This window comes from Electrophorus electricus, chromosome 6 (assembly GCF_013358815.1).
Source record: "Electrophorus electricus isolate fEleEle1 chromosome 6, fEleEle1.pri, whole genome shotgun sequence".
Classification (NCBI taxonomy): Eukaryota; Metazoa; Chordata; class Actinopteri; order Gymnotiformes; family Gymnotidae; genus Electrophorus; species Electrophorus electricus.
Window position 1 is genome coordinate 26,462,716 of NC_049540.1, and position 15,105 is coordinate 26,477,820.

General features: G+C 45.9%; 1 protein-coding gene, 1 long non-coding RNA gene and 2 other non-coding genes across 5 annotated transcripts; 3 read left to right on the plus strand and 1 right to left on the minus strand.

Annotated features, from left to right (window-relative positions):
* Positions 1-144: 144 nt before the first annotated feature.
* LOC118241587 lies at positions 145-4,898 on the minus strand. Of its 2 annotated transcripts, none has more exons than XR_004776218.1 (3): positions 4,781-4,898; positions 3,511-4,214; positions 145-784 (listed from the first exon to the last, which is right to left on the minus strand). It is a non-coding gene; the product is annotated as an uncharacterized LOC118241587 (long non-coding RNA). The 2 variants fall into 2 exon arrangements; XR_004776217.1 differs by having other exon boundaries at positions 145-787.
* A 4,565-nt stretch (positions 4,899-9,463) lies between these two features.
* Positions 9,464-15,097, plus strand: nop56 (NOP56 ribonucleoprotein homolog). Its single transcript, XM_027003663.2, has 12 exons — positions 9,464-9,572; positions 10,491-10,580; positions 10,673-10,787; positions 11,004-11,165; positions 11,349-11,547; positions 12,183-12,370; positions 12,581-12,732; positions 12,977-13,077; positions 13,349-13,497; positions 13,689-13,810; positions 13,988-14,146; positions 14,377-15,097. Exons 1-12 carry the CDS (start codon positions 9,570-9,572, stop codon positions 14,590-14,592), a joined length of 1,656 nt encoding a protein of 551 aa, XP_026859464.2. The 5' UTR covers positions 9,464-9,569; the 3' UTR covers positions 14,593-15,097.
* Positions 13,548-13,620, plus strand: LOC113573474. Its single transcript, XR_003410211.1, has one exon. It is a non-coding gene; the product is annotated as a small nucleolar RNA SNORD56 (small nucleolar RNA).
* Positions 13,851-13,917, plus strand: LOC113573473. Its single transcript, XR_003410210.1, has one exon. It is a non-coding gene; the product is annotated as a small nucleolar RNA SNORD57 (small nucleolar RNA).
* Positions 15,098-15,105: the final 8 nt, after the last annotated feature.

The following is a 15,105-nucleotide window of genomic DNA, read 5'->3' on the forward strand; positions in this document are numbered from 1 at the left end:
CAAACCAACCCAAACTGACTCCAAACAGTGTGGGTTGTGTGTCAAGTTGACCTTGATGTTAACAGTTCCTGATACATGTTCAACTTAATCAGCAACAGGTGGATACAAATGTGCAAACAGCATTATTAATTTACGAACAAAAGGATCAGTGTGATTTTATATGAATCACATAATGCATAGTTTCGTATCATTTTCCATCACATTTCCCCCCTTTGATTCTTATACAATCATTTGTTAATTATCAGAGAATACGGTGTGCAGGTACAGGGTGTTATCCTCATCCAGGTCCTCTTTAGTGACCTGAATAAGTTGGTATCCATATTCATGCGAATAGTACTAAGCATACATTGACATAACAAGGGTCCACAACATATAATCAAGGCAAGTAGTAAAATGGATGGAAAATCATAATTACAATACTTTTCCACATTGAGAATAGAGATCCCCGTTTCCAGTCCCAAGGTCTCACTCCGGCTTCTTCAGCACGAAGTTGGTCAGCAATCTTACTCATGTGGTCCAAGGCCATGGAGATATTACCTCCAGGTGCATCACTGGGCGGTATGTACGTGCAACAATGGTCGCCTATCATCGAGCACACTCCCCCTTCCTTAGCAAGGAGCATGTCCAAGGCTATGCGGTTTTGTGTCGTCAGTAGTACTTGGAATGGTCCTCTCCACCTGGGTTGGCTGCACCGCTTCCTCCTGAAGTCCTTAATCAGCATCCAATCGCCTGGCTGATGTGTATGGAGGGGATTATCCGTCACCTCAGGAAGGACTGCCTTCACCTGCTTAGACACATGGAAAAGAGATTTGTGCAGAGACACACAATACTGCAAAAGCGATTCATTGATCAGGTTAGTATCCCAGTCGGGCGGACCTATCCCCGTGTTGGGAGGCCGTCCAAACACTCTCTCAAAAGCTGATAAGCCTGTTCGTGCCTGCGACCTGGTTTGACATTGCCACAGGACGAGGGGAAGGCATTTTACCCAATTCATGCCCGTTTCCTGCATTAATTTAGCTAGACCCCCTTTAATGGTACCATTTGCCCGTTCTACTGCCCCTGCACTAGCAGGGTGATAACTGCAGTGTTTTCTCATATCCACCCCTAGGTATTTAGTCAGAGCCTTTAGCCCTTCATGTACGAAGGGTGTCCCATTGTCAATGGACACTCGTTGTGGTAACCCCCATCTGGGAATTATTTCTCTCAGTAGCGCTTTTGCTACTGCATCACTATCTTGTTTCCCTGTTGGGAAGGCCTCCACCCACTTACTGAACACACATATACATGTACCTCTTCCCTTTGGCTGGTGTTAGTTCCACAAAATCTATTTGCCAATGTTGAAATGGCTCACTAGGCGGCGGGTGTCCGGCGGGTGTCCGGCGGGTGCGTGTTTGGCATGATTGTCTCCGTGTGGTGTGTTTTGTGCACATACCAAGCATCGGGAACAAAATTTTTTGGGTATGTGTGTTTATTCCCGGTGCATACCAATGTCTCGTTATACTCTCCACTATCCCCCCCCCCCCCTTTGCTCATGTGACTTCTTCCATGAGCAATCTCAATTGGTCCTTTCATATAAGAAGTGGGGAGACATGGTTTGTTCAAATGATTTATTGGGATCTGGAATGCCTAAAGCAGGCATGACCTGTAATAACTGCTTCAGTGCTGTAAAGGCCGCTTCAGCTTCTGGCACCCATTCTAACTGAGAGGAATTCGATCCCTTGGTCCGTATTATATTTCTGAGTGGCCCCTCATGCTCTGCATAAGATGGTATGAATGTTCTACAATAGGAACACATGCCTAAGAAGGACAGCAGTTGTTTTTTCGTCGTGGGTCTTGGTATAGTCAAGATGGCATTCACTCGGTCTTTAGTCAGCATGCGCGTTTGTTCAGTAATGTCATGTCCTAAAAAAATGCACTTGCTGTTTACAAAACTGTAATTTGGATTTGGATGCCTTGTGGCCTTCCCCTGCTAAATGATATAGCAGTGCCACCGTGGCTTGTTTACACGCTTCTCGTGTTTTCCCACAAATCAAAAGATCGTCAACGTACTGCAGCAAGGCTGTTCCTTCGAGGAGCTCTAAAGCTTCTAGGCTTCAGTGTAAGGCCGCATTGTAAATGGTTGGTGATTCACAATACCCCTGACACAGTCTTGTAAATATGTATGGCTTTCCTTCAAACGTGAAAGCAAACCAAAATTGGCTATCCTTGTGCACAGGTACGCTAAAGAAAGCGTTGGCCAAATCAACTACACTGAACCACTTACTGTCTGGTGGGATCTGAGAGAGAATGGTGTGCGGGTTTGGAACTTCTGGGGCTCTAGGGTGTACTGCCGTGTTGACAGCCTGCAAATCCTGCACAAATCTCCATTCATCTCTCCCTGGCTTCTTAACTGGGAAAATTGGAGTACGTACTGGTGAATCTGGGCATGGTATGATAACTCCTGCTTGTTTTAAAGGTTGGAACACTGGCCTGATGCCCTCCACTGCCTCTGGTTTTTGAGGGTATTGGTGCTGGTGTGGTCTATAATCAGATTTTGGGGTGATGTGGACGGGCTCACATCCTTTTATTAAGCCCACATCATTTTTTCCCTGTGCCCATAACCCTGCAGGAACTGTTTTCAATTCCTCCTCCTCTTCCTCTGAGAGGGTAACAGAGGCTGCCATAATTACTATATTAGGACTTACAAGCTCAACCCCCCCTTTTACAATTTAGCCTATACGGGGTTGGCATTTTCCACACATCTATGCTTGGGCTGTACATGACTTTACACTGGGGTTCTTTTATCCAATCAGTTGCGCTCAACACGCGTTTTGTCCACAACCCTACTCTCTGCCAGTCTGGGTCAACATGTGCGCTAGCCAGCGACACATGAGGTGCTGCATGTGAGATCGAATATAAAGATTTTTGTTTAGCTGAGAGCTGCACCACTCCCGCAGCCCACTCGCAGTCCCACGCTATAGCTGTGATAATCCAACTGTCACTGCCCCCTAAGTCAAATTTCTGTTCAAAATCAACATCAGATCCCTCATGGACCTTCATTGTACAGTGAATAGAGTCACTTTGTTTAACTGTCAGCTCACCAGGTAGCGTGTTAGTAACTTCAGTCATAAAATGTGTTAGTACTTCCCCAGCAGTGCACTGCAATTCATACACGTACAAAGGGACTCCTGCCTCTAGCTGGACTCCCTGTGTAGGTGTTTCCCACATAACAAATAACCCCTCTGGGTTGCTGCTAATTGTGCACCCAAGTTTACACATTAAATCTCTAGCTAACAAATTAATTGGACAGGTTTCTGACACCAAAAAGCTGTGTTTGAATTGGCCGTTTCCTAAACTACATTGGAGAGGCTCGGACATCCTTTCATCAATGGGATGACCTCCCACTCCAATTACTGTTATCCCATATCCTGGTCTCATGCTACATTCTATTAAACCTTCTTTTAACACTGAGTGGGTGGCACCACTGTCAACCAAAAACCTAACACTTTTCCCTTCTACTTTCACAGTTACCTCAGGAAGGCCTCTTGACCCTTTACTAATCTGCTGCAATAGTTGGTAATTTAAATTCGTCACTTCCCTTTTGCCGTCTTCACTCAGTGGTCCGCTGCTGTCCTGCCTCTCCACCGCCCGTCACTCGTGGATTGTGGGATTCTGATCTGAGCCCCCGTCATATGAGTTATCCTCCTCCGGACAGTTTCTGGCAAAATGTCTAAGCTTTCCACAGTTGTAGCATTCCTGTTCTTTCATCCAATCAATTTTCCCTCCTTTTCCTCTTCCGCATCATCAACAACCGTCTCAGTTCAGCCTGTGTTGGTCTGCAGGACTGCACGAATGCCATCAGTTCTTGTCCGAAGCGTCGTCCGCCGATATCACCTGGCTTGCTCAGTCCGTCGGCCGCTTTCATGATGTCGTCTGCAGTCCAGTGACGGTGGACCATAATCGCTCCCTCAGGTCCAGATACCTCCACCATCGGGAACTGCGGGGCATAGCCTCTGTCAGGCCCTGCGGATGGCTTTATAGTGGCGTGACTTCGAGTGTGATGAGCCACTGGTGAGGTTATTGCCTCCAGTTGCCGTCTTGGTTCGTCATATGGAGACGGCTTTGATGTTAGCGATGAAGTCCCTGGTTCGGGATAAGGAGGTGGGTTTCCTGATGCTTGTGGTTGTTGAATCAGCTGGGGGCTCTCGGCGGGGCGGCATCGAGGTCAGGATCAGCTAAGGAAACACACAGACACTTCATTATTACCTTTTCTATGCCCTACCTGCTGCTTCCCTCCACCCTTTTTTTTTCCTTTATAAGGGTAAAGGGCGATAAACAAATAAAATAAACAAACAAATAAACCCAAATATGATAGAAACAAACAAATTTAAAAAAGGGAGAAAGAGAAAAGAGTTTGAGGGTAAAGGGCGTACTAATATTTTTATTTAAAATTTTCCCTTTTTTTTTTTTTTTTTTTTTTTCCCTTTCCTTCTGTTAGTCACGTCTCCGACGTTGCTTTAATTTAGTTCTGCTCCAGCAATCCGTGCTGGTTCACTGAGTCCACTCCTTTCCCTGCGGGGTGTTCTGTCGGCCCGGGCCCATTTCTTACACTAGTACGTCTACTCAGTGTGCCTATTCTCTTAGGCTGGCGGAGTCCCAGACTCCGGAGTCCTCTTGACCCTATTTTTAAGCCCTAGTATCTCATATACTATGCTACTTTACAGACCCACCCCAGGGTAGACTCAGGCAGATCACTACGTCACTTTCTTCTAGGACTGAATTACTGAACTTCACCACTTACTTTCTGTTCGTTGGATCAGGCGGAGTACACCACCGGAGTCTAGCGGGACGTCACTCCCTGGTTAGGTACTTTCTCGAATTCTTGCGGGTTTCCCCTCTTTCTCCAGCTCAGTTCTCTCTCTGAGGAGCGTCCTGGAAGTTTAGTCACCGCTGATCCTGCCGACTACGCCAATTTCTGTTGTGGAATTTTGAACAAACAGCAAGTCAGACGTGATTAAGAGAGTAATTTAATAAGAAAAAAGAATAAAATAAATGTTTGCCTCTCCTCAGGTAGGGAGCCCCGAGTATACAAAACCGTGGCTAGTTATACTACTCCTGTGCTGTCTTTAACCAATCATCTTTTCTTAAGCAGCTCTTCTTTCCTTTGTTGCTGTGGCTATAAGCCAATCAGCTCTCGGCTTGGTTTTTTCCACAAACCAACCCAAACTGACTCCAAACAGTGTGGGTTGTGTGTCAAGTTGACCTTGATGTTAACAGTTCCTGATACATGTTCAACTTAATCAGCAACAGGTGGATACAAATGTGCAAACAGCATTATTAATTTACGAACAAAAGGATCAGTGTGATTTTATATGAATCACATAATACATAGTTTCGTATCATTTTCCATCACATAACCAAGTGGCTTGCAACAGTCTTGCACAATGAGGGACACATCATGCAGAGCATAAGACACTGGCCTTGTTCATCACACTTTCCACTCTTATACTCAGTTTCCATGTTCCACTAATGGACTCTCTGTATCCTTGCTTCGGTAGTAGTAATGTTTAGAACATACCAATACCAGTGCCACGGAATGCAGGTTAGCTCTGGTCTTGCAGATGACGCTGTCACCCTCATCTCTCTTATTTCCTGGATGTGCCCCTGAGTCTGCCCGACCAACAGAGGCATTGCACACACAGACACCAAGCTTTCCAGCACTTAGAATTTTGTCGCAGACTGGTGTAAAACACAATGACAAACACACACAAGATAATCAGTGAACACTATATATTGTATTGTGTGTATATATATATATATATATATATATATATATATATATATATATATATATATATATATATATATGTACACATACAATACAATGCAATATATATATATATATATATATATATATATATATATATGTACACATACAATACAATACTATATATATATATATATATATATATATATATATATATATATATATATATAGTATTGTATGTGTATATATATATATATATATATATATATATATACACACACACACACACACACACACACACACACAACTCGGCATGGCTGGAGTAGGGCAGGAAGGGGGCAATCCGGTGAGTTGCTCTTTGAACATCTCGTTATTTAAATTACCTGTGCAGGACTCTTATAAAGGACATTTGCTTTCAGCCCTTACACTGGTCGATTCTGGAGCCACGGTTAATGTCATGGACTGGGGTTTCACTAGGAAGTTGGGAATCAGAGCCATTGCCACACCTTCCCACCTAAGTGTGCAAGCGCTTGACAGGAGACAGGTGGGATCCGGTTATATCACTCACGTTACCCCCTATGTTAGTCTTGAAACCAAAGGGAAGCACACGGAGGACCTGGTATTTTACCTCCTTTCCTCCCTATCTCATCAGATCATGCTCAGTTTACCGTGGCTGCGCCTTCATAACCCACACCTGTTGTGGAAGGAGAACCGCATCCTTCATTGGGAACCCTCTTGCGAGGGTAGCTGTTTTCCCAACCAGAAAGTGCCTATCCAAGCAATGTCAGATGAGGATCCGGAGGCTGGTAAGGTATTCTCTATCCCGCAGGAATACGAGGATTTGGCACAAGTGTTCAGCCCCGCTCAGACCACACAGCTCCCTCCCCATCGGAACTGGGATTGTGCTATCCCTCTGAAGGAGGGAGCAATACTGCCCAGGTGCTGAGCGTATCCGCTGTCTCAGGAGGAAGAGAGAACCATGGAACAGTACATTAAGGAAGCCCTGTACCAGGGATACATACGCCCTTCTACGTCTCCAGCCTCTGCCAGCATATTCTTTGTAAAGAAGAAGGATGGGGGTCTGAGGCCATGTGTGGATTAGCGGGGGATAAACATACTGCTCGTGCAGCATCCTTATCCCCTTCCCCTGGTTCCAGCCACACTTGAGGGGAGCTAACTCAATTTACACAGCACATATAACCTTAATTACATGACACTTTTATCTAAAGCAACTTACAATTATGAGTGAGTACAAGTTGAGCAATTGTGGGTTAAGGGCCTTGCTCAGAGGCCCAAGATTGGAAACAATGGGGCTTGAACCAGCAACCTTCTGACTATAAGTCAAGTACTTTAACCACTGAGCTACCACTGGCCTTATAAGGATTAGACAGGGAGATGAGTGGAAGACAGCTTTCAGTACATCTTTAGGTCATTAAGAATAACTGGTCTTACCATACGGTCTGGTCACAGCACCCTGTGTTCCAAGCGTACATTAATGAGGTCTTGAGGGAGTTCTTGGACAGATCAGTCATCGCCTATATAGACGACATATTGATCTGTTCCTCCTCCTGGGACCAACATGTGCGTGACGTGTGCAACGTCCTCCTTACCCTTTTGCGGAACTTTCTTTACTGCAAGGCCAAAAAATGTGAGTTTCACCACAGGGAAATAAACTTCATGGGTTACGTTACACAAGAGGGCATTGTCCGTATGCAACCAGGTAAGGTGGAGGCAGTTAAGGACTGGCTGAGACCAACCACACGTAGGGCTCTGCAGCACTTCTTAGGGTTCGCCAACTTTTATAGATGCTTCATTAGATCTTTTAGCACAATCGTACAACCACTCACAGACATGCTAAAGGGTCAGAAGAAACATTTGAGTTGGAGCCTCGATGTGGAGAGATCCTTCGAGCAGTTAAAAACCGCGTTTGCCACCACACCTGTACTGCAACAGCTGGACCCCATGAAGCCTTTCGTGGTGGAGGTAGACGCATCCAATGCTGGAGTGGGAGCGGTGCTGTCTCAGCACAAGGAGAAAGGCGGTAAACCTTTCTTAGAAGCTAAGTCCTGCAGAAAGAAATTACTGTGCCAGCAAATAGAGAAATTTAGGAATGACGACATGAAGAGCATAGAGCCCTAAGGAATGTAAACCAGATTGCATTGTGAGTTATCTCACTTATCATGAGTAAGCTCTATGTGCAGGACTCATACCTATTATGATTCCTAGATAGTGATTCCAAATATCACACTGATAATACAACAGAGAGAGAGAGTGTGTAGAGGTCAGATATGGAGTTGGATCACTGTTTATTTCTGATCATAACAGTGATATTTATAAAAATCCTCAATCCACAGCCTGTCTTCATTTACTGCCGCTATTATTCCCTTGTCATCTGCACCAGCCTTTCCCTGTGTCCATGGAAACAAAGAGCTTTACAATTTACCTTACTCTTTTATGCTTCCAATAAATGTGACTGAAAATTCTCACATTTTATCACTGACCAATTCTATGTAATGGGTCTATGCAGCTAAAGGTACTCCAACAGCCGAGAAGAAGAGCTAGGGCATGCCATTTTCAGTTGAAAGGAAAATGCTTTGTAATTGAAGAGTGCAAATAACAGGAACACAGGAATCATGAAAAGGACAAACTAATGGGGAACATTTTCTAAAAACACTAAATGAGAAGACAAAACTAGATGAAACCAAATGCACACATACTACACAGATCAAAAATTGAGCAATTAAACATTAAATTCAAGCTAAATAAGTTCATCAGAGAGGCACAGGACATCCAAGGAATACTCGCTGGGCTCTCAGCCCACTCCTTGAGTACGTGGTGGACGTCACAGTACTTTCCTTCTAAAAAATATCCTGTCAACTATGGCATCAAATATCTGTTACATCGGGGTCCAATCAAAGCAGTTTGCTGTGGTTACACTTTATAGCAAATATGCTAAACTCTAGGGCCAGAAGGCCAATGTTTAGCACAGTATAGTGAGTCACCAAATGCATTTGATTCAACTCATCACTTAATTACCAGCTTTAGTAGAGGTGTTTGAGCAAGGAACTCATCAGGCTGTTAGAATCCAGTACTCCAGGAGCTGAGCACCTCTGCATCAGAGGACATATCTGGGCTGTGCATTGAATTAATTGTAAACAAAGATGCAACCTCAGATAGAAATATGTCTGGTGTCTGATGCCATAGTTTACCATCTAAAACTATAAATGCCACAGTCGACAGGTTGGTTTGTAAAGAAAGGTTTGTATACCTGCACAGATCCATCACATAGAAATTGTCAATTGAAAAGACTAATTGCACATAAAACTAGAAGAAAAACATAAAACATGGAGGCAAAGAAAAGTTTCATTTTTCTGCTTGTGTGTGTGTGTGTGAGAGAGAGAGAGAAAGAGAGAGAGAGAGAGATGATATATTTTTAAACTGATCTGAAATGTGGAAGATTAACTTTCTTTCCGCGCGAGGGTAGACAACACCAAGCATGACTATAGGGTTACAGAATTTAATACGTTTTTTTTTCCTCACCTGAAGGACGAGACCCTCTGCTTAAGCAGATGCAATGAGCTCCCCCTCTGCTCATATGAACGCATGCTGGATAAGATTGCTCACCACTGATACTGCGGCATGTCCTGCAGATGGTGCCCACGAGACGGCGTCCAGCGTGCGTTTCCCCAAATCGCGCGAGGGAAAAAAAAAGAAGAAGAAAAAAGAGAAAAGGGTCGTCTCCGCACGCGGGGCGCGTACGTGAGCGCGTGCGCTTGTCTTTCTCGCAGAAGTCGTCGCGGTGCAGGTAGCGGACGGACCCAGCATGGTAGGACGTTTAACCTCCTTATGCAACGTTGCACCGTGCAGAAACTGTCGGGACGTGGAGTAGCAAACGGGTCTAACGGCAGTGCAGACGAATAGTGGCATATATTCACAAGATCTTTTAAAATTTGACTTATAGCTTATCGTACTAGCTGCTGGCTGAGTTATCTTGAGATTTCTTCATTATGTAGCATAGCTCGCTACAGTTTGAACCTGATAACGAAATAATTTATTTCGGCGATCAAGGTCAGGGTTTAGTTTTTTTTATTTGCGTGTGTTAGTGATCTGGGTGCAAAAATAGATTCAGTGTTCATCGGTTTTAAGATTAGCTCCTTTAGCTCGCTAGCTAATTGTGCAGCTGCTAGTAGGCCTTGGCCTAGCTAAGATAGTTGGTACAGGCATATTTCAGATTTAACCAACTACGGTTTATTTAAAACCATAAATGGCCAAAGTACTGATTCCGTTTCATATCGGGGTTTTTTTTTGCATTGTGGTAAACTCGACATCGATCATTTTTGTAGCCACGTTGTGCGAGTTTAATCCAGCAAGAACACGTGGTGTTTCTGCCCAGGCCTGTGGGTTAGCCAATAACACCGAGATCTTCAGTGTATTCACTTACAACAGGACTATAGACTTCTGATCTTATTTTATCTTCAAGATCCTCAACGTGTTCTTACAGCAGGAATATAGCTAGATTTCTGAGTTTATTCTGATGAGACTTCAGACGGAGTTTTGCATCAAAGTTAGCTACCTGCAGCGGAATTAAACCACGTGTGAAGTTGGGTTAACGTTTCGGTGCGTGTTTTTTTTTTAAGATGCATTGTTGCCGTTGTTATGAACTTGGACGGTGAAGACAGACTTGCTTGCGTGGCCGCTGTGAATAAGATGGTCTGGTTTAACCCTCTCTCTCTCTCCTGCCTAGGTGCTGTTGCACGTACTGTTTGAGCACGCCGCGGGCTATGCCTTGTTCGCGGTTAAGGAGGTGGAGGAGATCGGCATGCTTCTACCCCAGGTACGTCTCATTTGGAAAATGACATTTGAATAAGACTATAAAGTGCCATGCTCATATTGTACAGTTTAACGGTGTCGTCTTTCTTGGCTCAGGTGGAGGAAAGTTTGCTAAATGTTGGGAAACTAAACAGTGTAGTGAAGTTGGCGGCGTTTTTTCCCTTCAAGTCTGCGCAGAGTGCGCTTGAAAACATAAATGCCATTTCAGAAGGTTAGTGAAGTCGAATCTAGATTTTTGTACACGTGTCGCTCAGATGCTATGATGTCAAATAATCTGTCAATCCACTGAGTTTTTGTGCTGACAGCATACCTGAAACTGAGTACCTGAGCAAAATGTTTGATGGACAGTTTAATAACTTGTCTTGGGTAAAAATTCCAAACCACAGGCAACTTTTTCCTAGCTATTAACTGTTCAAATTCTTGTCAGGAGTTGTCCATGCAGACCTTAAACTGTTTTTGGAAACAAACCTGCCTTCTGGCAAAAAGAAGAACCTGTTGGGGGTTGCTGATGGCAAGCTTGGTGCAGCCTTGCAGGAGGAGCTAGGCGCATCCATCCAGACCGGAGGAGTGGTGGCAGAGATACTCCGAGGTTTGAAGAATTTGTCCAAAATTGAATGTGTCGTAGTACAGGAAAGCCTGCTCTGTTGTGATGTGTCCATACTTACTGATATCTGATGGCTGATACTGAAAAGCTGAACAGTCGGGCCTGTGTTTCGAGAACACAGTCCCTAGCTCTGATTCGGTCTGGTAATGAAGTCCTCTGTGTCCCTAGGTGTGAGGCTGCACTTTTCCTCGCTGGTGAAGGGCCTGACTGCTCTGGCAGCCTCTAAAGCACAGCTTGGCCTGGGCCACAGTTACTCCAGAGCCAAGGTCAAGTTCAACGTCAACAGGGCCGACAATATGATCATACAGTCCATTGCCCTTCTCGACCAGCTGGACAAGGACATCAACACGTTCTCCATGCGTGTGCGGTATGCTGATTTGAATGCAGCTCGTGCTCCGGTAAACTAGTCTCAGGGCTTGGCTGGCTGTCTCTGCACGGTGTGCGGGTCTGCTTACAAACTGATGACTAAAGGGAAATTTGCCCTAATGTCTGCCAACTTGTGTTAAAGGTTGTGCAATTTTTCTTGCCCACATTCCCTGTACATCAATCTGTAGGACAGAAATAGGAAGTATACATTTTCTTTTGCCACCTAATATCTTTGTCATTGGCATTTTGCTGGGGTGTGTCTGCTTGTGTGTGCCTTTGAGGTGTCGAGTTGCTGTGGTTCTTCATTCTTCAGCCCTCCTGTCATGGGTGTGCGAAGCCCATGCAACAGAGGGGCTGAGTGCATGTGAATACGCACTCAGCAGCCTCCCAGTGCTTACTGCAGGCAGCACCCCCTCCTGGGCTGGCTGTACAGGAAGAGGAGGAACACTGAAAGCCAGTCCTTGGGCCTACTTGGTCTGTCAGCAGGGCAGACCGCCGCCTGAGGCGGAGACAGCCATCCCGGTTTGGGCTAGCCAGCAACCAAGCTTTTGGTTTTGTGAGCAGCTACTGATCCCAACGTTTTGTGGAAATGGCTTTTTGTCTTTGACGCTGTTTATTCTCTGGCTCTGTGTCTAGTGAGTGGTATGGATATCACTTTCCTGAACTAATTAAGATAGTGAGCGAGAATGCGACCTACTGCAAGCTGGCCAAGTTGATTGGGAACAGGAAGGAGCTGAGCGAAGAGAGCCTGGAGGCCCTTGAGGAGGTCACCATGGACGGCGCCAAAGCTCAGGCCATCCTGGAGGCCTCCCGCAGCTCCATGGGTAATGGCCCCGCTGCCTTAATTCTTTAGGGATGCGATCTGGTTCAGGTGTCGTGATGTCTCTATAATCTGTCAATCCACTGAGTCCACGTGATGACAGCATAGCTGCTTAACTGAACACCCGAGCTGCTGGCGTAAGACGTAGTGCTGGAGCTGCACGGTAGGGCACCGCGAGCACTTGCGCCTGAAACGTTGACCGTTGCCCCCTCAGGTATGGACATCTCCCCCATCGACCTGATCAACATCGAGAGCTTCTCCAGCAGAGTTATCTCCCTCACTTCGTACAGGCTTGAGCTACAGGAATATCTTCGCTCCAAAATGAGCCAGGTGGCCCCCAACCTGTCGACTCTCATTGGAGATGTGGTATGTACCGTTTCTGGCTGCTGGTTGCAGTGACCAGCCCTGTGGGTTTTTATTATTATTATTATTATTATTATTATTATTCCTAGTCTTAAATTTGCTTTTAAATAAGCTTAGCTTCTCAACGTTGGCAATGTGTTCTCAAATGTGGTGCTTTATAAAGGGATATTTGCAAATTGGTCTATAATGTATCCTGGGAACGGTGTGTACAAATTGTCCTGCCGCTAACACTGCCTTACGCTCTTAGGTCGGCGCTCGTCTCATCTCCCACGCCGGGAGCCTGACTAACCTGGCGAAGTACCCGGCGTCCACTGTGCAGATCCTGGGAGCAGAGAAGGCCCTGTTCAGGTACTGGGGCACCCCTTCCCTGCTGGGGGTTCCGGCGGCTGCAGTGATGGCAGGGCAGGGGCGGTGCTGCTGCAGTGGTTGATTCGAGTGCGTTTTAACCGCACACCGAAAACGATCCCATGCTCCCCCGAGTCTGAGCAGCCGCCCAGGGCTCCAAGAGGTAGTTAGAGTAGACGCAGCCCCTTTGGGTCCGCTGTAACTTGGGTCACGGTAATGTTTAACTGATGCCTCCAGTGTGTAGACTGCTATGATTTTTGTTCCATAAATCTAGGGCGCTGAAGACCAGAGGCAACACCCCGAAGTACGGCCTCATTTTCCATTCGACCTTCATCGGCCGCGCGGCCGCCAAAAACAAGGGCCGGATCTCCCGTTACCTTGCCAACAAGTGCACCATCGCCTCTCGTATTGACTGCTTTTCCGGTGAGTTTTGTCGTCCGCAGTACACAGTAACGACGAGGCCGGCCAAGCCCTTGCTGTGATGCTCTTATTTTTCGTCAACAGCATTCCACCTCGAGTGGATGTTGAGAAAATGAAACTGAGCAAGGCCGGCAAGTCCTGTGCGTCATGTGCTGTTAGTCTTGCGTCACCGACTCTCTCGTTCTGTATTCCAGAGGTTCCTACTAGTGTGTTCGGAGACAAGCTGCGTGACCAGGTGGAAGAACGTCTGGCCTTTTATGAGACGGGCGAAACGCCTCGGAAGAACTTGGATGTGATGAAGGAGGCAGTCGCAGAGGTTGGTGGCTTGGGGGTTTCTCCGATTGCTGTTTCTCTGCTGTGAGTGATGACTCTTCTTCCCTGACCAGAACATGGAGGCAAAAACTGATTTAATGAGCCTGACACATTGCTCCCATCGGTGACGTTTTCTGGATAACGTGCAAGTCTGGAGTAAGTGTAGCTGTGTCTTCTGCAGGCAAGTGAGGTGGCAGCGGAGATCAAACGCAAACTTGAGAAGAAGGAGAGAAAGAAAAAGAAGCGCGAAAAGAGAAAACTAGAAGCCCTGTCAACGGCTGAGGGAGAGGAGGAGGAGGAGGAGGAAGAGGTCAAAACCGGTGGAGAGCCAGGGTCCTGTGTAAGTGTAGTGTGTTTGCTGGGCCGTTGACGCTGCATGTAACTAGACGTGAGCCAGGCCTTTCCTGTGGCCATGCCTCCCTGGACACCATGCTAGAGGAAAACTTCTCCGAACCATTGACAGACCCCCTGCAGTGGGTTTGATCACTGAAGTGAGCAGGACAGCTGTATGAATAAATTGGCTGTTTATTTCCATATGATTTTAACGTTTTGTTTCCCCTCTCTCTGAAGGAGAATGGAGAGGCCGAGGTGAAGAAGAAGAAGAAAAAGAAGAAGGTTAAGTTGGAAGCGGAGCAGGAAGAGGAGGTGACGACAAACGGACCAGAGGAGACGGCTTCCTCTAAAAAGAAAAAGCGGAAGGCGGAGGCCGAGGTGAAGCAGGAAGTGGAGGCGGAGGCCCTGCAGCCTGAGAAGAAAAAGAGGAGGAGAAAGGTGGAGGAGGAGTAGCACACTCGTTTAACGTACTGTACAGTGGTCTTTGTTTTACTTTACAGAGGTGATGAATGGCAGGATATGGCACAGCATCCTTGGAGTTTAAGTTGATTTCAAAACTTGTCAAATTGTTGGTTTTGTTCATTGATAACCCCCCCCCCCCCCTTGACTGACCACAGCTGTGCCTCGTTAGTTAAAATGCCTCTTGTCATCAGTGGTCAGATTCTGGTTTGAGATGCTTCTCAGCTAAGCTGTAGAAAAATGTCATCCTTCACAATTGCTGTGAGTACTTAAATGTTTAATGAGCTCAGTAAGTGCTTTTGTAATCAGGTCTTGCATGAAGTTTCCTAACCTATCACTTAATCTGGCTTCACCTCCAATGTAGTTGAGGACAACTGTGCCTTGGGGGGAGGTGGTAACTTGGTATGACTGGTCACAATTTGATGAATTCAGATTTAAAGCAGGGTTGTAACTTCCTTTTCACAACCCTTTTTTTAAATAAAATGTATACACATACCGAGTCATTTC

What these genes read in the sequence shown, in the direction of transcription:
- nop56 (XM_027003663.2), top strand. An exon ending in ACGTTCTCCATGCGTGTGCG is followed by an intron (nt 11,548 to 12,182) that starts GTATGCTGATTT and finishes CTCTGTGTCTAG; the next exon opens with TGAGTGGTATGGATATCACT. An exon ending in CGACTCTCATTGGAGATGTG is followed by an intron (nt 12,733 to 12,976) that starts GTATGTACCGTT and finishes TTACGCTCTTAG; the next exon opens with GTCGGCGCTCGTCTCATCTC.